Source organism: Procambarus clarkii, chromosome 30 (assembly GCF_040958095.1).
Source record: "Procambarus clarkii isolate CNS0578487 chromosome 30, FALCON_Pclarkii_2.0, whole genome shotgun sequence".
In the NCBI taxonomy this organism is placed as follows: domain Eukaryota; kingdom Metazoa; phylum Arthropoda; class Malacostraca; order Decapoda; family Cambaridae; genus Procambarus; species Procambarus clarkii.
Genome location: NC_091179.1, coordinates 28,749,200 through 28,772,497, shown reverse-complemented (window position 1 = coordinate 28,772,497; position 23,298 = coordinate 28,749,200). Strand labels below are relative to the sequence as shown.

At 45.8% G+C, this 23,298-nt stretch overlaps 5 protein-coding genes across 5 annotated transcripts; all 5 read left to right on the top strand.

Moving 5' to 3' along the window:
* The first annotated feature begins 11,285 nt into the window (after positions 1 to 11,285).
* LOC138369988 (cleavage stimulation factor subunit 2 tau variant-like) lies at positions 11,286 to 11,977 on the top strand. The gene is made up of 2 exons (XM_069333755.1): positions 11,286 to 11,567; positions 11,840 to 11,977. The coding sequence occupies exons 1-2, from the start codon at positions 11,286 to 11,288 to the stop codon at positions 11,975 to 11,977; spliced, it is 420 nt and encodes a 139-aa protein (XP_069189856.1).
* Positions 11,978 to 12,144: 167 nt separating this feature from the next.
* On the top strand, positions 12,145 to 13,329 carry LOC138369987 (spidroin-2-like). Its single transcript, XM_069333754.1, has 3 exons — positions 12,145 to 12,494; positions 12,763 to 12,898; positions 13,018 to 13,329. The coding sequence occupies exons 1-3, from the start codon at positions 12,145 to 12,147 to the stop codon at positions 13,327 to 13,329; spliced, it is 798 nt and encodes a 265-aa protein (XP_069189855.1).
* Positions 13,330 to 13,599: 270 nt separating this feature from the next.
* On the top strand, positions 13,600 to 14,301 carry LOC123765656 (keratin-associated protein 4-7-like). The gene has a single exon (XM_045754340.2). It carries the CDS (start codon positions 13,600 to 13,602, stop codon positions 14,299 to 14,301), a length of 702 nt encoding a protein of 233 aa, XP_045610296.2.
* Positions 14,302 to 15,136: 835 nt separating this feature from the next.
* Positions 15,137 to 15,939, top strand: LOC138369986 (gastrolith matrix protein-like). Its single transcript, XM_069333753.1, has 2 exons — positions 15,137 to 15,374; positions 15,701 to 15,939. Exons 1-2 carry the CDS (start codon positions 15,137 to 15,139, stop codon positions 15,937 to 15,939), a joined length of 477 nt encoding a protein of 158 aa, XP_069189854.1.
* A 285-nt stretch (positions 15,940 to 16,224) lies between these two features.
* LOC138369985 (cleavage stimulation factor subunit 2 tau variant-like) lies at positions 16,225 to 17,342 on the top strand. Its single transcript, XM_069333752.1, has 2 exons — positions 16,225 to 16,356; positions 17,010 to 17,342. The coding sequence occupies exons 1-2, from the start codon at positions 16,225 to 16,227 to the stop codon at positions 17,340 to 17,342; spliced, it is 465 nt and encodes a 154-aa protein (XP_069189853.1).
* The last annotated feature ends 5,956 nt before the right edge of the window (positions 17,343 to 23,298 follow it).

The window sequence follows — 23,298 nt, the reverse complement described above, 5'->3', positions numbered from 1 at the left end:
TGTGTAGTGGGTGTATACCCACACTTTGTATAGAGGTGGTATATGTATTACCACTCATCTGAGTAGTAGGTGCCACGGCCAGCTGATCATCCCCCCAGCCTCCAACCGCCGCCCACCCTCCAGTCTCCACCCGCCGTCCACCCTCCCGCCCAGCGCACGCCCAGCGCCCGCCCATGTCGCAGCTCTCAACAGATAGACAGGCTTCTCCAAGCCAAGATGAGCCATCAAGCAGGGGTAGACAAGGTAGATGTCAGACGTGTGACAGGGTATGCTATATCCGGTTGAGGGACGATAATGTACGCATTCATTCCAACAACGGAGTCAGGTGTTTGGGTTCTGAGCGCCCTCCCAGGGAGAACACCAATCAACAGCCCACACCGCCCGTAAGGCAAAACACCTCCCAGACCTTCATTCCCACAGAAAATTTATTAGAAGCTATCAAAGCAACATCGGCCAGAACCTTGCAACACATCCCTAAAGCAGCCCGCCCCCATGCAGCAGCCAAATTATCTGCCCTCCTGAGAAAGGTCAACGACTCTCCTGGAACGACCCAAGCATGGCACAACCTCCTAATGTTTGGCAACATATGTCTAGCCACCCCTGCAAGGAGAGACAAAACCTTAGCTGCCTCAGTCATCAAAGCAATAAATGATTTTCCCAGGGAGGACAACCAGGTGCGCCTTCCCACTCGCGCGAGAAACACCCACGGCAGGAAGAGCAACAGTGGCATATCCGAGACATCAAAAATCAGAACATCAGTCACCAAGAAAATAGAAGAAGGAAACACTATTGGCTCAATAAGAGTCATCACCAGTGAGGACTCAATTGCCGACAGAGATGCCGCAACAGCTCAAGCCCTAAGGGAGAAACACCCACCCAGGGCTCCGCGTGAGGACGATATTGTACAAGTGGGGGCTACCGGAGCAGAACCTCTCTGGGTGGCTGAATCTGTGGTCCATAAAGCAGCCATGTCCTTCCCTACAGGATCAGCAGGTGGGTTCACAGGACTAAAACCCAACCACCTCAAGCAAATGCTCAACCCTGCACTGGGTGACATTGCAAAGAACCTCTTGGTGGAACTAACCAGATTCACCAACACATGTCTAGCTGGCAACATACCAGCGTCCATAAGACCTATCTTTTTTGGAGCATCTCTCTGTGCTCTAAAGAAAAAGGATGGAGGGATCAGACCAATAGCTGTGGGCAATTCTCTCCGGCGTCTCGTCGCAAAGGCAGCTGCAAGAACAGTTAGTGATGCAGCGGCCAACATGCTGAAGCCAAAACAGCTCGGGTTTGGCATTCCACAAGGGTGTGAGGCGGCAGCCCATACAGCTCGAGCCTTCATCGCCAACATTACAGACGAAAAGGCCCTTATCAAGCTAGATTTCAAAAATGCCTTCAATTTGGTGCGGAGGGATGCTGTACTCCGTGCGGTTCATAGTCATTTCCCTTCCCTCTACCCTTTTGTACATTCATGCTACAGTATGGATCTTAAGCTACTTTTTGGCGAACATGAAATTGACTCGCGAGAAGGCGTCCAACAGGGTGACCCCCTTGCTCCTCTCCTTTTCTGCTTAGTCATCAAACAAGTCACAGAGGTCCTGTCCAGCGAGCTTAACATCTGGTTCTTGGATGATGGTACCCTAGCTGGTTCCCAAGACTCAATCCTGGAGGACATCAGAAAAATCCAGGAGCAAGGTGCAGTTTTAGGCCTCACCCTGAACCCTTCTAAATGTGAAATAATATGTTCCAACCAGGGCATCGTAGAGAGAATAGAGGGTCTTCTGCCAAATATCCATAAAATTAAACCTGAAGACAGCACACTCCTAGGAACTCCCCTGGGGTTGAAAGCCATCGATGAGGTCCTTGATAAGAAAATCGCCGACCTTAAGAGGATGGATGGGAGGATTGAGGATATTGATGCTCATGATGCACTCTACCTCATCACCAGATGTCTGTCCCTCCCCAGGTTAACCTACTTTCTGAGGTCTTCACCATCTTACAGTAGCCAAAAACTAAGTGAGTATGACCGGTTACTGAAATCAATGCTAGAAAAAGCCCTTAACCTCTCTCTCGATGACCTACAGTGGAAACAAGCCTCTCTTCCCGTAAGACTTGGGGGCCTCGGAGTTCGAACAGCAACGCAAATCGCTGTTCCAGCCTTCCTGTCCTCCTTATCAGCATCCGACGACCTTGTGAAGGAAATTCTACCTGCCCACTTACATCAGCTGGCAGGTGTACATGATCCCAATTTTACACGCTGTGCCACAGAGTGGGCCTCTCGTGCAGGCCAATCACCTCAACCACCATCCCCAAAAGCCCACAAGCAATCCAGCTGGGATGGCCCAATTGTAGACCAAGTTGCTGCAGAGTGCCTGGGTGCTGCAACAACACAACACGACATTGCTCGCCTCACAGCAGTAGCAGCACCACATGCAGGGGATTTCCTGTTAGCAACCCCAATGTCGGCAACTGGCACGTGTCTCACACCACACGCCCTCCGAATTGCTGTGGCCCTCCGCCTTGCTGCCCCAATCCACACCAGATATAGGTGTATTTGCGGCGAGGTGGTGGCTGACAGGTACGGCCACCATGGCCTACTCTGCCAAAGCACAGGGGGATGGCACTCGAGACACAGTGAAGTTAACGACATCATCAAGAGGAGCCTCACCACAGCTGGATGCCCAGCTGAAAGAGAGCCCCGTTACCTAACGCCCCGTAACTCTGATGCTCTTATTGGTCGCCCGGATGGTATCACAGTGAACCCCTGGAAGAATGGCAAGCAGTTGGTATGGGACTACACGTGCGTATCAACCCTGGCTAACACCTACATTAACCTCAGTGTTGCACAACCAGGTGGCGCTGCCACCCACAGGGAAGCAGCCAAATCTTGTAAGTATAGAGAACTGGATCACCACTACAATTTTGTCCCCATTGCTTCTGAGACACTCGGCGCCTGGGGTAAAAGTGCTACCAGTTTTTTGAAGGAACTGGGTTCTAGGCTCATTGAAACAACAAGGGACCTTAGAGCTGCAAGCTTTCTTTTCCAGCGCCTCAGTGTGGCGATACAGAGGGGAAATGCGCACTGCATCCAGGGTTCCTGCCCGCCATCTGAGGAGCTGGAGGAACTCGACAACCTATGATAACCATCCTTGTAACCCATATGTAACTCCTTTTTTGTAACAAAGTTCAAATAAAGTAAATATATATGTGTACATACAAAAGAATGGGGGTGGTAGGAGAAGATAATATTAGTGTTCAGTGAGAAACCACAAGGTCTTCTCTGAATACTTTTTATTTTCTTCTCCGAGGCTATGGGTCCCCACATTGGCACCAGAGGTGGTACCCATTAAAATATATATATATATATATATATATATATATATATATATATATATATATATATATATATATATATATATATATATATATATATATATATATATATATATATATAAAAGTTTGTGAGGGTACCACCTCTGGTGCCAATGTGGGGACCCATAGCCTCGGAGAAGAAAATAAAAAGTATTCAGAGGAGACCTTGTGGTTTCTCACTGAACACTAATATTATCTTCTCCTACCACCCCCATTCTTTTGTATGTACACATATATATTTACTTTATTTGAAGTTTGTTACAAAAAAGGAGTTACATATGGGTTACAAAGATGGTTGTCATAGGTTGTCGAGTTCCTCCAGCTCCTCAGATGGCGGGAAGGAACCCTGGATGCAGTGCGCATTTCCCCTCTGTATCACCACACTGAGGCACTGGAAAAGAAAGCTTGCAGCTCTCGGGTCCCTTGTTGTTTCAATGAGCCTAGAACCCAGTTCCTTCAAAAAACTTCATATATATATATATATATATATATATATATATATATATATATATATTAGCAAATCTTTCAATCCTTCTGGGTCCGTTGTTTAAAGTTTTTTTATAATAGTCAAAAGTAGAGACAGCATGAAGATAAATCAAATGTCTCCTTCCAATAACACAGTAATGATATCTCGTTCCACCGTGAGTGGCTTCTTCTCTAAGTCTATCTGAAAGCATCTCACACCCCTATCTCCTATTCTCTCTCTGCCTTACTAAGACCTTCGCGTTTCTTAATGGCCTCTCGCAACTCATTGGATGAGTGATGAAGATTAAGCCACCCAATAGGTGGCACGGGTATGAATAGCCCGTAAGTGGTAGAATTTTTGGAGTGAATGTGATTTTTGGTCGGGAATTCACGCAACGTTGTTGATGTTGTTTTAGATTCAGCTACTCGGGACAAAATTTCCATGTAGCACGGGCTTTTGTGAACCCATAATTGAGTTTGTTTATTCACGATAACCTTGTTACTGTGATATCTGGGTCCAAGTTTTAAATGAAGGTAGAGCTTCCCTTTTTTGCACTGATTTAATTTTTTTTTTAATAACGTTATCTTGGTGGTGGATATAGATGCACAATGTTTACTAGTGTGTCTCATTCATCAACTGCTATTTTAACCATTTTTTTTCTACCACAGACGTGGCTACACATTTACAATGCTAACCAGTATATATACATTTTCTTCTGATCTCCATGGACAAGGTTAGAGATGTGTTAAACTTATAGTTCAAGGGTTTATTGAACAATCAACCACAGAAGGTGATTTGGTGCTTTTAAAATGCTGAGCTAATCTAAATACGTAAATATATAGATACACAGATTTACGTATGCCCTACATAAATTGTTCGATATGTCTTTTACATAGTGTCATTAATGTGTATATACAAAGGTTAAATGTAATTCTGATCAGCTTCCATATATACTTTGTACACATACATATACATACACACACACACATATACGTTCATATACATATATACACACAGACATGCATTCACATACATTTGTCTCTTTTACTCTGACAGGGTGAGATAGCTGATAGAGAAACTAGTGTGCAATTAATCACTTAATCACTGAAGGTGATTAAGGTGCTTTTACAAATTCAGGTTAAATAGTTACATCACATACATACATTGTATACTTGATACATTACATGGTCAATCTTGGGTACAAGTCCAATATATCATCAAGTGTTCCAGTACTCATATACTAATTACAGAGTTCAGCTTACCTTAGCCCAGGAGGGCGAAAGTCAGTTAGTTTTGGACTTTGTACAATATAATGTTCAAGAGAGTGCATATTTTCTCTTTCACAAAGTTGACACATTGTGTACTCGACATTTGGGTTTTTGAGAAAGCTGCCAGATACGTCTATATCCCAGGCATATTCTGGCCTCTATAACATCGCATGGCCGGGTTCTTGTTCTATTAGTCCCATGAGTTAATGTCTCCTCACGATATCTATCATAATATTTAATGCCTCAACTTTCAGGTCTTTGTGAATTTGTTAGGTCGGTGAGCTCTTCATTAGATATTTGTTTAAGTATTAATAACTGACTCTGCTTTCAGACAACACTCAGCTCCCTTGTTTAAATCCCTAAACTGCTAAATATTAACTCCCTCCACACATTCTCTTGTGTCAACTACATTTACAAAACCCTGTTCTTAAATGCAAACCATGCTCTGAAACTCTCCCTGGACAGATGTAATAGGACCCATTATCACCACACCAGAAATAAATATCTCTTTGATATCCCCAGGGTCAAACTTAATCTGTGTAAACACTCTATGCAAATTAAGGGACCTAGTCTATGGAACTCACTCCCTAGTGAATTGAAAAACTGTAAAACTTTTGCCTTATTTAAAAGCAAAACCAAAAAGTACCTAATTTCATCTTCTTAGTTTCCTACACTGAGCTTTAAATTTGCTCTGTACCTAGTGTTACCCAATCTCCTAATTTTTATGTAGTATCAAACAACCTTATCATTGTGTTCATTGCTGTCTTCTTTTATGTGCTAGCCATATGCTGTATTGTGACTACCAATTTTTGTCAACTACCATTCAAGCTGTCATTGCAATCAATCTTAGCTACCTATGTGCTTTAATATACTGTACCTACAATTTTCTCTCATCTTCTTTTTTCATTCCATGTAACTGTTATCATTTTTTTGTCTATAAATTTTGCAAGTATTTACCTACTTACAATTTTCTTAGATTAAGGACCTGCCCGAAACGCTGCGCGTACTAGTGGCTTTACAAGACTGTAATTACCATATTATGTATCCTCACATTCCCAATGTACCTTTTGTATATGCATAAATAAATAAATAAATAAGTATTCTTTGTCACTGCTAATGAAACACCCATATAAATTTCTACCACTGGTTTTCTACAGGCTGTCTTTGCAAGCATTTCAACAGTGTCATGCCTTGAGATGCCAACATGTGATGGTATCCATAGGAATTTAATTTAAAATCTGTTTTCTTTAACAGCTAAAACATTCATTCAAATATCACTGACTATTTTCTGTGTTTCTACTATGTGCGTTCAATGCCAGGAGTGCACTCTGTGAGTCACAGTATATAAGTCCACTGCCTTTGTCTTTTAAAAATTCAGTGGCCAGGTATATGTCTGCAAGCCCGGTTTGAGTTGTACTTGCCCAGTCATTGACGCGCTTCATTGCTGTATGTACGAGAGAAGATTGTTCAAATATATTGCATGCGCAAAAGGTTCATCGTCCACCTTCTACAGAGCCGTCGGTATAGCACTGATACACATCGTTACCCATACTCTGAGTACTTTCAGTGATGCTTTTCAGTGTTAACTGTTTTAATAATGTAGAGTGCACATTATCTTTCTTGGGTCTTGGGCGCATTTACAAAATCAACTGATAGATCCCAGTTATCCCATGGAGTAATTGGTTGATTAATCATTAATTGAGTTGGGTACATATTTAATAATTTGATGGAGTTGGCTACCTTGTAGAACCAAAATACATAATCAGATTTCGTTCTTCTTTAGACCTCAGGTGAGTGCTGCATATTAGAAAGTTTAAGTTGAAACTTCATGTGTTGTCTAGATCTACTCAATGTCTTCATGCCGAAAACTGTGCTAATAGACCCAATTCTCTCACTTATGATAGGTAATTTGAACTCTGCTCTCATATTAACTATTCTCGTGGACTTTGGAGCCCCAAGGATGAGACGCATAGCTTCATTTTGCAAGGTTTCAAGAAATTTCAGCTCTTTGTCTGTATACAGTGTGAGATGTAGAGCATTGTAGTCAATCACAGAGCGTATAAATTATACATAAAACATTCTAGCAAGTCTCACGTTAATTCCATGTTTGACACCAACAAGGACCCGCAAGGGCTTTAATCTCTCCCAGAGTCTCCTTTTGAGAGAAGAAAGGTACCTAGGGACGTAAATGGGGACACCAAGGTATCTGTAAGACTCGCAGTTCTCAAGTGCTCGCCCATCTATATATTAATTGGCTGGTGGAATACCACACGGAATGAGGGCACGAGTTTTCTGTACAGAGGAAAGAAGGCCATATTCCTCAGCTCTAGTAGCAAAAGCATCGAGCAGAACTTGCATTCTAGGCTCAGAGACAGCCTGTATATCTTGAGGTTATCTTGAGATGATTTCGGGGCTTTAGTGTCCCCGCGGCCCGGTCCTCGACCAGGCCTCCACCCCCAGGAAGCAGCCCGTGACAGCTGACTAACACCCAGGTACCTATTTTACTGCTAGGTAACAGGGGCATAGGGTGAAAGAAACTCTGCCCATTATTTCTCGCCGGCGCCTGGGATCGAACCCAGGATCACAGGATCACAAGTCCAGTAAACTTATATCATCAGCATAACAAATGACAGTGTCTTCATTATTAGTTGGAAGATCTTTAATAATTTTGTGCATCAGAACGTTGAACAACAAGGGGGTGAGGATCCCTCCTTTTGGAGTTCCCAGTTCAAAGTGATTGCTCTCTGTGCTTTTAACACCATTTAACAAAACATATGCTGTTCGACTAGACAAATAGCCCTTTATCCATTTCAGTAATTTTTCTTGTATTCCCAGATCGGCAAGCTGTTCCAGTATGATTTCTCTGTTTGGTGTATCAAAAGCTGCTGCTAGGTCGATGAAGACTGTTTGAGGGGAAGCTTCAATATGTGCGAAGTACTCAGCAAAACAGTGTTGTGTACTGAGCCCAGGCATAAATCCAAACAGTTGGGGTGACAGGTGCCCCTGTATTCGATACATGAGTCGGCTAAGAACAATACGTTCAAGTACTTTACAAACACACGATGTTTGAGATATGGGTCTATAATTATCTGAGTGTGGTTTGGTGATGGGAACAATGACACTCTTGGTCCAAGCATCAGGTAATACTCCTTCACTTGAACTCATTCTGTACAACACTAAAAGTGGATTACCTGGTACGTGTGAGACTCATCTCAGTAGACTGTAAATAATACCGTCCTCTCCAGGAGCAGTTGATTTTCCCATCTTTAGTGCATGATTTAATTCCCATTAAGTTACATCATTAAGGTCCGACACGTCAATAGCTGTACAGGCAAGATTGATGGTTCGTTGTCTGTTGGGGCGTGTGTCATTAACGTACAGCACAAACTTAACCATTGTAGTCGCTTTCGATTTTGCATTTAATGCAGCTGCTCTTGTTGGTTGAATGTTGAGTTTGACGCACAGGGCTTCAGTTGCTTCACATTCCAGTAAGTAATACAATAATGGCTTTTCTGCCTCTATTCCACATATTTGACCGCTTTAAGTATTGGGTTTAATACCTCTTAGCAGCACTTATAGGCAAGTCTGAGTCTGTGTAGGGCTACTACAATGTCTCTCGAAAAGGTTTTGCCAGGCTTGAAAGAGGAATACCCAGTGAGCTGTTAGTACCACATCGCAGTGGGTCTCTCTTCTGCTACTTTGGCTCTGTGGCTACGTTTGATAGTTGGGAGTATTTTATTCTTGATTTGCTCCTTAATCTGCGAGAAACTTGGAGGAATTTTAACCAGTACAACAGGTAGAGCAGTGGCAGTTTTTGCTAGTGTGTCTGCCTTTACATTACCGTCTATGTCAGTGTGACTTGGTATCCAATTTAGGGTGATTGACAGTCCTAGATTGTGTGCTTCTTTTCCTATATGTAGGATTTCAGTAATGAGTTTTATATTAGCCTGGAGCGAAGATTTAGAGTCAGAATTAATGATGAAAACTGTAAATTATTCTGAATTGAAAAATTAGTGGCCTCTTTCAGGGCATATAATTATGTTTGCAATGTTGAGCACCCACTATTCAGGCTCCAGTAAGCTTCATGCTTGTTAGTGTAAACTGCTGCCTCAGCAAAACCTCTTTCTTGATCAACTGATCCGTCTGTGAAGATGTGAGTCGTTGTCGGTCTTGAGATGCTTTCCATTTGTTGCTATATTATTGCCTAGAGCCTCTGCGAGTCACAAGCTGATTTTCTAACTGGTAATCCTTCAGTGATTATCTTTAGACTCGATTCTTCCCGTGGAGGAGGCGGCCGAAAGTGTTGATATGATCTATCTTCTCCTTTGTCTCTAGTGGTACATTGCAAGTCCATTTTCTATAGAATCTTGACCAGATTATCCGTCCATGCACTTGTTCTATAATGAAGGCTTCTGCGAAGCGATCTGTGTATGCTATATCTGATTGATAGTCAGGCGGTGGTTCCAAATAGTTTGGCTGTTATTATGGCTTTTCTTTGTTTGATCGTGTTTTCTAAGGCTCGTAAGTTGGTGTCTATTCTTAGTTCCAGTCACGCAACCTTGACGACGTTCTTCTTCTATACTTGGAGTTCGGACGTTCTTGGAGCGCCGCAGCGCGTAGGTGAGACTATGAAAGGTTTAACTGTTAAAAATCTGTGGATAACGCCTACGTTTCATAAATAAATAGCATTGACTCAGGGAGTATGACACAGCTCGTTATTCCTATGCCTACGAAGCCTAGCATGGACGTGTATATGTGACAAAATTAAGATAAACTTAAAACTTTTCAAAATATAATTATACTCGTCTTCAGCTAATTCAGTGCTCAGCCAATATTGTTCTTCCATATATTAGTCCTAGTCCATGCGTCCTCAGTGTTTGGGTCCTCGGTGTATGGGTCATCAGTGTACAGATCTTCAGTGCAACTGCCCTCAGTGAATTGGTTCTCAGTATATGGGTCCTCACTGTGTGGGTCATCAGTGTATAAGCCCTCAGTGTATGGGTCCTCAGTGTACAAATCTTCAGCGTATGGGACTTCAGTGTAACGGCCTTTAGTCTATGGGTTCTCAGTGTGTGGGTCCTCAGTGTATGGGTTCTCAGTGTATAGGACCTCAGTGTATGGGACCTCAGTGTGTGGATCCTCAGTGAATGGGTTCTCAGTGTATAGGTCCTCAATGTAAGGTCCTCAATGTATGGGTCCTCAGTGTATAGATTTTCAGTGTATTGGTCCTCAGAGTATGGGTCCTCAGTGAATGGGTCCTCAGTTTATGGATCCTCAGTGTATGGGTCCTCAGTATATGGTTCCTCAGTGTATATGTCATCGGTTTATGGGTCCTCAGTGTATGGGTTCACCACGTATGGGACCTCAATGTATAAGTCCTCAGTGTATGGGTCCTCATTGTATAGGTAATCATGGCATGGGTCCTCAGTGTATGGGTCCACAGTATCTGGATCCTCATTAAATGAGTCCTCAGTGCATGGGTCCTCAGTGTATAAGTCCTACGTATGGGCTGCAGGGCATAGATCCTCAGGGCATGGGACCTCAGTGTATGGGTCCACAGTATCTGGATCCTCATTGAATGGGTCCTCAGTGGATGGGCCCTCAGTGTATGGGTCCTCAGTGCATGGGTCCTCAGTGTATAGGTCCTCCATATGGGCCGCAGGGCATAGATTCTCCGGGCATGGGTCCTCAGTGTATGGGTTCTCAAAGTATGAGTCATCAGTGCGAGGGTCCTCAGAGGATGGGTCCTCTGGTCATAGGTCCTCAGGGCATTGGTTCTCAGTGTATGTGACCTTAGTGAGTGGGCCCTCAATACATGGGTCTTAAGGGCATGGGTCCTCACTGTATGAGTCTTCAATATATGGGTCCTCAGTGTATCGGCTCTCAGTGTATGGGTCTTCAGTGGATAGCTCCTTTGGGCATTGGTTCTCAGGGTATGGGCCATCAGGGCATGGGTCCTCTGGGCATGGGTCCTGAGGGCATAGGCCCTCAGGGCATGGGTCCTCAGTGTATGGGTCATCAGTGATTGGGTCATCATTGTTTGGGTCCTCAGTGTATGGGTCCTCATTGTATGGGTTATCTGTGCATGGGTCCTCAGTGTATGGGTCCCTCAGTGTATGGGTCCTCAGTGCGTGGGTTCTCAGGGCATGGGTCCTAAGTGCGTGGATCATTAGTGCATGGGTCCTCAGGGCATGGGTCCTCAGGGTTTGACTGCTCATGGCATGGATCCTATGGGTATGGGCCTTCTGGGCATGGGTCTTAAGGGCATTGATCTTCAGGGCATTGCTCTTCAGAACATGGGTACTCAGGGCATGGGTCCTAAGTGCGTGGGTCCACAGTGCATGGGTAATCAGGGTATGGGTCCTCAGGACATTGGTTTTAAAGGCATGGGTCCTCAGGGCATGGGTATTCAGTGCGTGGGTCCTCAGGACATGGGCCCTTCAGGGCATGGGATCTCAGTGCATTGGTTCTTAGGGCATTGGTCCTCGAGGCAAAGGTCCTCAGGGCATGGGTCCTCAGTGTATGGTTCCTCGATGCATGGGTTCCAAGTCTATAGTTCCTCAGAGCATGGGCCCTTAAGGAATAGGTCCTCAGAGCATGGGTCCTAAGTGCGTGGGTCGTCAGGGGATGGCTTCTCAGGGTTATGGGTCCTCAGTGCGTGGGCCCACAGGACATGGGTCGTCAGGGCTTTGTTTTTCAGGGCATGGCTGCTTAGAGCATGGGTCCTCAGGGCATGGGTCTTCAGTGCATGGATCCTCAGGACATGGGCCCTCAGGGCATGGGTCTTCAGTGCATTGGTTCTCAGGACATTGGTCCTCAAGGCAATGGTCCTCAGGGCGTGGGTCCTCAGTGTATGGGTCCTCAGTGAATAGGTCCTCAGTGCATGGGGTCCTCAGTGTATGGGTCCTCAGTGCATGGGTCCTCAGGGCATTGATTATCAGGGCATGAGTCTTCAGGGCGTAGGTCCTCAGGGCAAGGGGTCCTCAGGGCATGGGTCCTTAGTGTATGGGTCCTCAGAACTTTGGTTCTCAGGACATGGGTCTTCAGGGCATGAGTCCTCAGGGCATGGATCCTCAGGGCATGGGTCCTCAGAACTTTGGTTCTCAGGACATGGGTCTTCAGGGCATGGGTCCTCGGGGCATGGGTCATAAGGGTATGGGTCCTCAGTGCATTGGTTTTCAGGGCATAGATGTTCAGGGCATGGATCCTCAGTGCATGGATCTTCAGTTCGTGGGTTCTCAGGACATGGGTTTTCAGGGCATGGGTCCTCAGTGCATTGGTTCTCAAGGCATTTGTCATTTGTCCTCAGGGCATAGGTCTGCAGGGCATGGGTCCTCAGTAAATGGGTCCTCAGTAAATGGGTCCTCAGTAAATGGGTCCTCAGAGTATGGGTCCTCAGTGAGTGGGTCCTCAGTGCGTGGGTCATAAGTGTATGGTTCTTCAGAGTTTGGGCCCGCAGGACATGGTCCTGAGGGCATGTGTCCTCAGAGTATTGGTTCCCAGTGCGTTTGTCGTCAGTGTATAGGTTCTCAGAGCGTGGGTCCTCAGGACATGGGTTCTCTGGGTATGGGTCCACAGTGTATGGGCCCTCTGGGCATGGGTTCTCAGGGCATTGCACCTTAGTGTACGGGTTTTCAGTGTATTGTTCCTCAGTGTATGGGTCCTCAGTGAGTGTGTCCTCAAGTGCAAGGGTCTTCAGGGCATTGGTTCTCAGGGCATAAGTTCTCACGGCATGGGTCCTCAGGGTATGGGTCCTATAGGTATGGGTCCTAAGTGCATGGTCCTCAGTGTATGGGTCCTCAGTGTATGGTTCCCCAGTGTATGGGTCCTCAGTGTATGGGTCCTCAGTGTCCGAGTCCTCAGTGAATGGTTCCTCAGTGTATGAGTCCTCAGTGTATGGGTTCTCAGTGCATGGGTCCTCAGGACATGGGTCTTCAGGGCATGGGTCCTATGCGTATGGGTCCTAAGTGTATGGGTCCTCACTTTATGGGTCCTCAGTGTATGGTTCCTCAGTGTATGGGTCCTCAGTGTATGGGTCTTCAGGCCATGGGTTCTATGGGCATTGGTCCTAAGGGCATAGGTCCTCAAGGCATCGGTCCTCATTGTATAGGTCCTCACGACATGTACCTCAGGGAATGGGTCCTCAGGGCATGGGTCCTTAGGGCTTCTCAAGGTTTTGATCATCAGTGTACGGGACTTCAGCGTGTGGGTCCTGAATGAATGTATCCTCAGTGTATAAGTATTTATAGCATGGGTTGTCAGTGTATAGGTCCTCAGTGTATGGGTCCTCAGTGCTCGGATCCTGAATTTATGTGTCCTGAATGTATGGGTCCTTAGTGAGTGGGTCCTCAGTGCATGGGTCCTCAGGGCATTGGTACTCAGGGCATGGGTCCTCAGGGCATAGGTCCTCAGTGAATGGGTCATCAGTGTATGGGTTCTCAGTGCATGGGTCCTCAGTGTATGGGTCCTCAATGCGTGGGTGCTCAGGTCATGAGTCCTCAGTGTGTGGGTCATCAGTGTATGGGTCCTCAGTGTATGGGTTCTCAGTGTATGGGTCAATACTGCGTGGGTTTTCAGGGCAAGGATCCTCAGTGTATAAGTCCACTGTGTATGGGTTCTCAGTGTATGAGTCCTCAGTGCATGGGTCCTCAGTTCGTGGGTCCTCAGGGCATGGGTTCTGAGGTCATGAGTCCTCAGTGTGTGGGTGCTCAGTGTATGGGTCCTCATTGTACAAATCTTCTGTGCATGGGTCCTCAGTGTATGAGTCCTCAGTGTATGGGTCCTCAGTGTATAAGTCCATATTGCGTGGGTTTTCAGGGCAAGAATCCTGAGTGTATAAGTTCACTGTGTATGGATTCTCAGTGTATGAGTCCTCAGTGTATGGGTCCTCAGGGCATGGGTCCTCAGGGCATATGTCCTCAGGACATGGGTCCACGGAGCATGGGTCCTCAGGGCATGGGTTCTCAGGGCATAGGTCCTCAGTGCATGAGTCCTCAGGACATGGGTCCTCAGGGCATTGGTTTTAAATGTCTGGGTCGTCAGGGCATGGGCCCTCGGGGCATGGGTCCTCGGGGCATGGATCCTCAGTGTGTAGGTCTTCAGGATATGGGCCCTCAGAGCATCGGTCCTAAGGGCATGGGTCCTATAGGTATGGGTCCTCTGTGTATGGATCCTCAGTGTATGGGTCCTTAGTGAGTGGGTCTTCAGTGCATGGTTCCTCAGGACATTGGTTCTCAAGGCATAGGTCCTCAGAGGATGGGTCCTCAGTGCATGGGTCCTCAGTGTATGTGTCCTCAGTGTAATGGTTCTCAGTGTATGGGTCCTCAGTGTATGGGTCCTCAGTGCGTGCGTCCTCAAGGCATGGGTTCTCAGTGTGTGGGTCCTCAGGACATGGGTCCTCAGGGCTTGGGTCCTCAGGGAATTGGTTCTCAGGTCATGAGTCCTCAGTGTGTGGGTGCTCAGTGTATTGGTCCTCATTGTACAAATCTTCCGTGTATGGGTCCTCAGTGTATGGGTCCTCAGTGTATGGGTTCTCAGTGAATGGGTCCTCAATATATGGTTCCTCAGTGTATGGGTCCTCAGGGTATGGATCCACAGGGCATGGCTCCTCAGGGCATGGTTCCTTAGGGCATGGGTCCTCAGTGCGTGGGTCCTCAGGTCGTGGATCATCAAGGCATTGGTTTTATAAGTCCTCAGTGCATGAGTCCACGGAGCATGGTTCCTCGGGGCATGGGTTCTCAGAGCATAGGTCCTCAGTGCATGAGTCCGGAGGACATGGGTCCTCAGGCACTGATTTTCAGTGCATGGGTCCTCAGTGCATTGTTTCTCAGGGGATTAATTCTCAGGGCATAGGTCCTCAGTGTATGGGTCCTCAGTGAATGGGTCCTCAGTGAATGGGTCCTCATTGTACAAATCTTCAGTGTATGGGCCCTCAGTGTATGGGTCCCCTATGTATGGGTCCTTAGTGTATGGGCTCTTAATGTATGGGTCCTCAGTGTATGGTCCTAAATGAGTGGGTCCTCAGAGCATGGGCCCTCAGGACATTGGTTTTCAGGGTACTGGTCCTCAGTGCACGGGACCTAAGGGCATGGATCCTCAGAGCAAAAGTCCTCAGTGTATGGGTTTTCAGTGCATGGATCCTCAGTGCATGGATCGTCAGGGCAATGGTTCTAATGGCACAGGTCCTAAAGGCATGGGGTCGTCAGTGCATGGGTCGTCAGTGTTTGGGTCCTCAGGGTATGGGTCGTCAGTGTATGGGCCCTCAGGTTATGGGTCCTCAGTGTATGGGACCTTAATGAATGGATCCTCAGTGTATGCACCCTTAATAAACGGGTCCTCAATATATGGGTCCTCAGTGTATGAGTCTTCAGTGTATGGGCTCTCAGGACATGGGTCCTCAGGTCATGGGTCCTCAGTGTATGGGCCCTCAGTGTATTGGTCCTCAGGTCATGGATCCTCAGTGCATGGGTCCTCATTGTATGGGTCCTCAGGTCATGGGTCCTCAGTGTATGGGCCCTTAGTGTATGGGTCCTAATTAAGTGAATGGGTTCTCAGTGTATGGGTAATGAGCGTATGGGTCCTCAGTGAATAGGTCCTCAGTGCGTAGGTCCTCAGGGCATGGATCCTCAAGGCATCGGTCCGCAGGGCATGTATCCTCAGTGCGTGGGTCCTCAGAGCATGGATCCTCAGGGTATTGGTTTTCAAGGCATGGGTCCTCAGGGCCTGGGTCCTCAGGGCCTGGTTCCTCAGTGCATGGATCTTCATTACTTGGGTCCTCGTGGTATGGGTCCTCAGGGCATAGGTCTTTCAGAGCATGGGTCCTCAGTTTAAGAGTCTTCATTGTATGGGTCCTCAGTGCATGGGTTCTCAGTGTATTAGTCTTCAGTGCAATGGTCCTCAGTATATGGGTCCTCAGCTTATAGGCCCTCAGGGCATGGGTACTCAGTGAATTGGGTCCTCAGTGAATTTGGTCCTCAGTGTATGGGTCCTCAGTGTATGGGTTCTCAGTGCATTTGTCCTTAGTGTATTGGCCCTCAGTGTATGGGTTCACAGTGTATAGGTCCTCAGTCCGTGGCTCCATAGGTCATTGGTCCTCAGGGCATGGCTCCTTAGGGAATGGGTCCTCAGTGCGTGGGTCCTCAGGTCATGGATCATCAGGGCATTGGTTTTCAGGGCTTGGGTCCTCAGGGCATGGATCCTCAGTGCATGGATCCTCAGGGTATAGGTTCTCAGGGCAGTTTTTTCAGGGTATAGTTACTTAGTGTGTGGGTCCTCAGGGCATGGGTCCTCAGGGCATTGGTTTTCAGGCATGGGTCCTCAGTGCATTGGTCCTCACTGAATGGGCTCTAAGTTTATGGGTCCTCAATGTATGGGTCCTCAGTGTATATGTGATGCTGAACCCCTCTCCAAGATCAAGAGGCATACAGGGTGATCTCCTAAGTAAATTTAAAGCACTCCAGAGTTCATTGTTGTTTGACCGATGGTAGCGGGAGTGAGGTTGCCAAGGTCGGTTGTTTGTTCCGACAGAGAGTAGTTGGGGACGTTGTCTGTACGCAAGTAACAGTCTGGTGCAACAATCAGAGCTTTCATTGGAGGTTTAAGTTCCATAAGCCCTAACCTTTCAAGCTAGAACAATTGATACTCATGTCATGGGTTCTCAGTGTATGGGTTCTCAGTGCATGGATCCTCAGTGTATGGGTCCTCATTGAATGGATCCTCAGGGCATGGGTCCTCAGGTCATGGGTCCTCAGGTCATGGGTCCTCAGTGTATGGGTCCTCAGTGTATGGGTCCTCATTGAATGGATCCTCAGGGTATGGGCCCTCATGGCATGGGTTCTCAGTGTATGGGTCCTCAGTGCATGGATCCTCAGTGTATGGGTCCTCATTGAATGGATCCTCAGGGTATGGGCCCTCATGGCATGGGTCCTCAGGTCATGGGTCCTCAGTGTATGGGTCCTCAGTGTATGGGTCCTCAGTGTATGGGTCCTCAGTGTGTGTGTCCTCAGTGCGTGGGTCCTCAGTGTGTGGGTCCTCAGGGCATGGATTCTCGGGGCTTGGGTCTTAAGGGCATGGGTCCTCAGGGCATTAGTCCTCAGGACATTAGTTTTCAGGGTGTGGGTCCTCATGGCATGGGTCCTCAGTGCATTGGTTCTCATGGCATTGGTCCTCAGTGTATGGATCCTCATGGCCTTGATTCTTATTGCATGGGTCCTCAGGGCATGGGTCCTCAGTGAATGGGTCCTCGAGGCATAGGTCCTCAATGTATGAGTCCTCAGGCCATGGACCATCAAGGTATGGGTCCTCAGGACATGGGTCCTCAAGGCGTGGGTCCTCAGTGTATGCATCCTCAGTGTATGAAACCTCAGGCGATGGATCCTCAAGGCATGGGTCCTCAGGGCATAGGTTCTCAGGGCATAGGTGCTCAGGGCATAGGTCCGTAGGGCCTGCTTTCTCAGGGCATGGGTTCTCAGTGTATAAGTCCTCAGGACATGGGTCCTCAGGGCATAGAATCTCAAGGCATGAGTAGCGAGAGAGGAACGCTATAAAAGGGATGGCAGTAGATCTATCTCAATTCGCAACTTTAAGTGCAACAACGATGAAGAGCTGGAGGGGTCGGGAGTGATGATGTGAATACCAGAGGTCAAGATTCACCAAGCACATTTAAGAGCTCCTCTTACCTTCGACGTGAAAATTAATATTGCATTACCCAGTTTGCGAGCTCCTGAGCTCCTCTCAAGCCAAGAGTATTATTTTATTATGATAGTGATTTGGAGCACATGAGATGTGTTATAAGTGCAGATAAAATTGTTAGATGGGGGGAAATAGGGACAACTCTACTGGAGCCCTTGGATTATGGGTCAGGAGCTAAAGTTCGGGCAATGCACCTAGGTAAGAACAGCCACGAATGTACTAAACCAGGTACCTGGAAATTCTCGCTTGCACCTCTGCATAATTACACAGGTAAAGACCCTCACCTGCACTCCAAGTGGAGTTATTAAGCTTAGGTAAAGTAAATACTGGCACACATCAAGCTTTGAATCAGAATTTAAATTTTCATTACCATCAATTAATTTTTCTACAACGTTCTCATTAATCGCCATAAATAATTCACGCCCGAGCGTACTATCTTCTAAAACTCCCATTTCCTTTCCTGAAATCCCGTCAGAATTGCATTGCAAATTTCGTAAGAATTTAAAACTTTTTCGAGAATTCAAAGCCTCGAGAATATTTATGAAGGTCGCAAAAGACTGCTGCTGAACGCGACACATCAAATATGCGAGACAAGAGAAGAATCTAGTTAAGGCTTTTTCCCCTAACATCGCCGAAGTGTGAGGTGTTCAGTCATCCAGTGTGAGGCCCCAGAAGGAACCGTGTGTGGTGTTCAGTCATCCGGTGTGAGGCCCCAGAAGGACCGTGTGTGGTGTTCAGTCACCCAGTGTGAGGCCCCAGAAGGAACCGTGTGAGGTGTTCAGTCACCCAGTGTGAGGCCCCAGAAGGAACAGTGTGAGGTGTTCAGTCATCCAGTGTGAGGCCCCAGAAGGACCGTGTGTGGTGTTCAGTCACCCAGTGTGAGGCCCCAGAAGGAACCGTGTGAGGTGTTCAGTCACCCAGTGTGAGGCCCCAGAAGGAACCGTGTGAGGTGTTCAGTCACCCAGTGTGAGGCCCCAGAAGGACCGTGTGTGGTGTTCAGTCACCCAGTGTGAGGCCCCAGAAGGAACCGTGTGAGGTGTTCAGTCATCCGGTGTGAGGCCCCAGAAGGACCGTGTGTGGTGTTCAGTCACCCAGTGTGAGGCCCCAGAAGGAACCGTGTGAGGTGTTCAGTCATCCAGTGTGAGGCCCCAGAAGGACCGTGTGTGGTGTTCAGTCATCCAGTGTGAGGCCCCAGAATGAACCGTGTGAGGTGTTCAGTCATCCAGTGTGAGGCCCCAGAAGGACCGTGTGTGGTGTTCAGTCACCCAGTGTGAGGGCCCCAGAAGCAACCGTGTGAGGTGTTCAGTCATCCAGTGTGAGGCCCCAGAAGGAACCGTGTGTGGTGTTCAGTCATCCAGTGTGAGGCCCCAGAAGGACCGTGTGTGGTGTTCAGTCATCCGGTGTGAGGCCCCAGAAGGAACCGTGTGTGGTGTTCAGTATCCGGTGTGAGGCCCCAGAATGAACCGTGTGTGATGTTCAGTCACCCAGTGTGAGGCCCCAGAAGGAACCGTGTGAGGTGTTCAGTCACCCAGTGTGAGGCCCCAGAAGGAACCGTGTGAGGTGTTCAGTCATCCAGTGTGAGGCCCCAGAAGGAACCGTGTGAGGTGTTCAGTTACCCAGTGTGAGGCCCCAGAAGGAACCGTGTGAGGTGTTCAGTCACCCAGTGTGAGGCCCCAGAAGGAACCGTGTGACAAAATAATGTTCTCTCATTTTACTTTCATTTTACTGCAATTTACTTACTTCATGTTACTGCATCAACATCGACATCTCTTAAATATTTTATTGGATTCGAGACGGTGTTATCAAAAGACAGTTTTAACTTCTCTTGAAAAACAATAACATTCAGTGTTTTCCTTGTGAATAGTTGGTGCATGTTTCCTGTCTTCTCTTATATAATAGTTTCAGTGGCCGTGTTCAATCGGATGAGATTCATATTCATAGGTCTGTGGGGACCCTTAGAGACGTGAATCTTCATCCTCTCAGCTTCCCTCAGCTGCTCTCGGCTGCTTCTCGGCAAGTCAGGGCCAGGATTTGTGAATCATTAACGCAATCCACTTACGAAACCTGTACATCTTTCTTGAACCATGGGGGGAGGGGGCGTTATTTACATTTATTATACAGTTAATGAGGGTTCGGAACTCAACGAGGTTGCATTTAACAATAACCTTGGACTGTGACTTTTTGAAGCTCATTAGCTGTTTAATGCATGTAAATTAAGCTGCCATGATTAAGGAAAGATGTAAAGGTCTGGGAAGTGGTATGCATGCTTGCTTGATGAACACTGGCCCCGGCTCTCTCCTCCCTGTTTGTTGCCAATACACTTAACTCTCAAGTTTTATTTTTTTATTATTATTATTCTTTTCTACCACAGACGTGGCCACACAATGCTAACCAGCATATATATTCATTTTCTTCTGTCCTCCATGGACAGGGTGAGAGATCTGTTAAACATATGGTCCAGGTGTAACTCTCAAGTGTAATCAGTCGTCTGCATTATTCCAGTAATTCAGAATTTGCTTCTTATTTAGTCTCCTTGGGAACCTGATGATGAAGGTGAGTGACCACAGATAAGGGGACTACAGTAAGGTGCTGCTAAGGAAGGGAAGACTGCAAATGAGATGATACTGAATTCAATACATTGAAATGAGCCAATGCAACGGAACGGTTCATTCCATTCAAGAAGTTCAATTTGTAAAGAAAGGAAGCTATGGAAGTGATTAAAAATACTGATCAAATTATACTGAGCTAGGAACAGAGGATAATAGAGGCACTAAGTAGAATCAACTATATGAATACACCCGAGTCAGAAGAGAAGCCGAGTGGCAACTTGAAAATGAGGTAACGCAAAAGCAAATGACCAACCAAAGTTGTTCTAGATCCATGCAAGAAGAAAACAACAGTGAGAACTTGAGGAGACAAAGGGTAATTATCGCAGAAAACGATAAGTAGGAATATGAGACATTCGACAAAAGATTTCAGAAGATCTTACCAATCGAACCAGCATGGAGACCAAAGTTGAGAGATTAAAGGATGGAAGAAACAATGGACGGCATCGTAGTCACTATAGGAGAGGTAAAAACACCCGGAGGAATTAGATAGGGTAAAGTGTATGAGAATTCACTTTACCAAATTCGGAAAATGACAAATGAAGACCCACTATTCAAAAATAGGGATAGACGGGAGGAACTACATTACTGACCAAATATCATTTTGACACATATTCTAATAACATCATGAGTTCAGGAATAACACTCTATACTTACACAGTGAACAAGGGAATAGCTGCTCATATCACCTAATACGTCGCATTTGTTAACGCGTGTCAATAAATTCGATATAAATAGGAAGTGTTAATTAAAACTAAAGTCCTATATAGGTAACGTTTTCTTTGCAGCGGCCTCGATAGGATAAGAAAGATGCTTAGATTATGAAAAACATTTGCAATGTTTTCAGTGTGGCAAATCAAGAGAACGCGCTACATTTGTCGCTTTTAAGCTGCATAGTGGAGGTGGGTTGTGAGTGGTATTGTAGAGTTCTCACATATCTTGCTACACAATAACGCTGTTCTTAGAGTATTTGCATTGTATTTAAGTTACTGGTGAGGCTGAGGCTAGAACCAATCAGCGGCTTAAGTTAGAAGACCCAAAGTTAGTGACGCTGGAATAAATCGTCTCCTTTCAGTTGGCCATGATATCCGTTTGTGTTTATCTAATGTACAAACCGGATTTATTTTAAGGGGTAAAAGATCAATAATTTAGGCGTTAGAGGATGAATCGTAGTGTGTCGGATAAACAGCTTGTTGTATCGATTTGATAAGCGAAAAGAAGTGGAATTCTCTAAACTGAAGCGTGAACATAATGCTACTAATCTCTAGAGACGTATGATCATATGTCTGGACTTTATTGAGGGGCAGTTATTTTAATAAAATAACGGAGTTTTGACGTTGTTGTTAAACTCCCGATGATTTGAGAGTGAGGACAGCTAGACACATGATGCTGCTTGGCATGAAAGAGTGTTTGAGTGAAAGTTTTAGTTTAAGGCCATTAGTACATTTGCTCAGGGCATTCAGTCCTTGAGCAGCTCTGTGGGATAAGTTTTTGAAACATTTTTATAAGGGAATTCGCAAATCAAAAACAGGAAATCACTTCCTTGCCTCAGAAATTCAAAACTCTTACTTCTTCATACGTGATTTTATTGTTGTTGAATTTATTATATTTCTTATATATTTATTATATTTAAGATAGGTTGCCATATCATACCGAGTGAGCTTAGATTTATCTCTAAAGGCTCAATTTTACTACAATCCAAGATATAGTGTTCGAGTGTGTCCCTGTCTTTGTCCATACACTTTACACTTTACTTCATCTAGATCCCTATACAAGCCGAACTGCCAGAGATACTTGTAGATACTCGTCTCATACGAGCTGTGGCAACATATGTTAGTCTACTTACTTTGTTACTTGCCCCATACACATGCTTTACTTCACACATTTCATTGTGATGAACAATGGACCTACTAGTTCCAGTTTGCACTGTTCTACTTTCTTCAAATCTATCTAGGAGTTCTCGTCTAATGACACTTTTAAGGGACTTATTTGATAACTCAAGATTCCGTGCAATACTGTCTTTATTTACTGCAGCCTTAGCAAGGGCGTCAACTTTGTCATGTTCCTGCATGCCAATGTGAGAAGGAATCCACAACATTTTTATATTTACCCTCTTGCTAAGTATTCTTATATATCTACGTCTAGCTTCCAAGACAAGCACGTTATTACTTGATTGCAAACTGTTCATTGCTAGTAGTGAGGAAAGGGAGTCAGAAATAATTAAGCTGTCTACTTCAGTGTTGTCAATAATTTCGAGTGCTACCAGTATCGCTACCAACTCGGCTTGCATTGTGGACGCCCAGTTACTAATTCGGATATTTCTTGGAATTGTGCTGCCATCGGGCTGATGAGCAATAACAGCACTTCCTGCCCTCCCTGTAGCTGTATTGAGTGATCCGTCAGTGTATATGGTCTGTGCAATGTTGTTTTCAGCTTGTATATTGTGAATGTGTTCTGTGGTGCTTAATTTAGCAGCAAGCTGAGCATGAGGGTTGTTTGTGATTAGTTTCTTGGTGGGGTATGCAGGGGTCAGGATTTCAAAAGGTACTATCTGCCAGGGTGGAAGGAAGTGCTGTACTCTTTCATCTGTATATACATCGTGCAGTCCCATTATTTTAATATGAGTGGCTGTTCTTTGAATCTATTTAGACTCGCTAGTTCCATTTCGTATGTGTTCTAACAGTGCAACTGACACAATGTTGTTTTTGTTATCACGCAGAAGCTTTAGTCCCATCATAAAATTAATTTCAAATATTTTATCTCTAATGCTAAGTATATTTAATTATTTCTGCATGTTGAGAACTTTGGTAGTTATAGGACAGCGAAGTATAATTCTGAGTGCTTCATTTTGCATTTTTTCCAGTCTATCAATACTTTTGCCATTTTGCAGGAC

Coding starts and splice junctions, on each gene's coding strand:
- LOC138369988 (XM_069333755.1), top strand. CDS start 11,286: ATGGGTCCTCAGGGCATGGGTCCTCAGGGTTTGACTGCTCATGGCATG. Junction 11,568..11,839: donor CTTCAGGGCATGGGATCTCA/GTGCATTGGTTC, acceptor ATGGGTCCTCAG/GGCATGGGTCTTCAGTGCAT.
- LOC138369987 (XM_069333754.1), top strand. CDS start 12,145: ATGGGTCTTCAGGGCATGAGTCCTCAGGGCATGGATCCTCAGGGCATG. Junction 12,495..12,762: donor TCAGTAAATGGGTCCTCAGA/GTATGGGTCCTC, acceptor ATTGTTCCTCAG/TGTATGGGTCCTCAGTGAGT. Junction 12,899..13,017: donor CTAAGTGCATGGTCCTCAGT/GTATGGGTCCTC, acceptor ATGGGTTCTCAG/TGCATGGGTCCTCAGGACAT.
- LOC123765656 (XM_045754340.2), top strand. CDS start 13,600: ATGAGTCCTCAGTGTGTGGGTCATCAGTGTATGGGTCCTCAGTGTATG.
- LOC138369986 (XM_069333753.1), top strand. CDS start 15,137: ATGGGCCCTCAGGACATTGGTTTTCAGGGTACTGGTCCTCAGTGCACG. Junction 15,375..15,700: donor GTCAGTGTATGGGCCCTCAG/GTTATGGGTCCT, acceptor CTCAGTGAATAG/GTCCTCAGTGCGTAGGTCCT.
- LOC138369985 (XM_069333752.1), top strand. CDS start 16,225: ATGGGTCCTCAGTGCGTGGGTCCTCAGGTCATGGATCATCAGGGCATT. Junction 16,357..17,009: donor CTCAGGGCAGTTTTTTCAGG/GTATAGTTACTT, acceptor ATGGATCCTCAG/GGTATGGGCCCTCATGGCAT.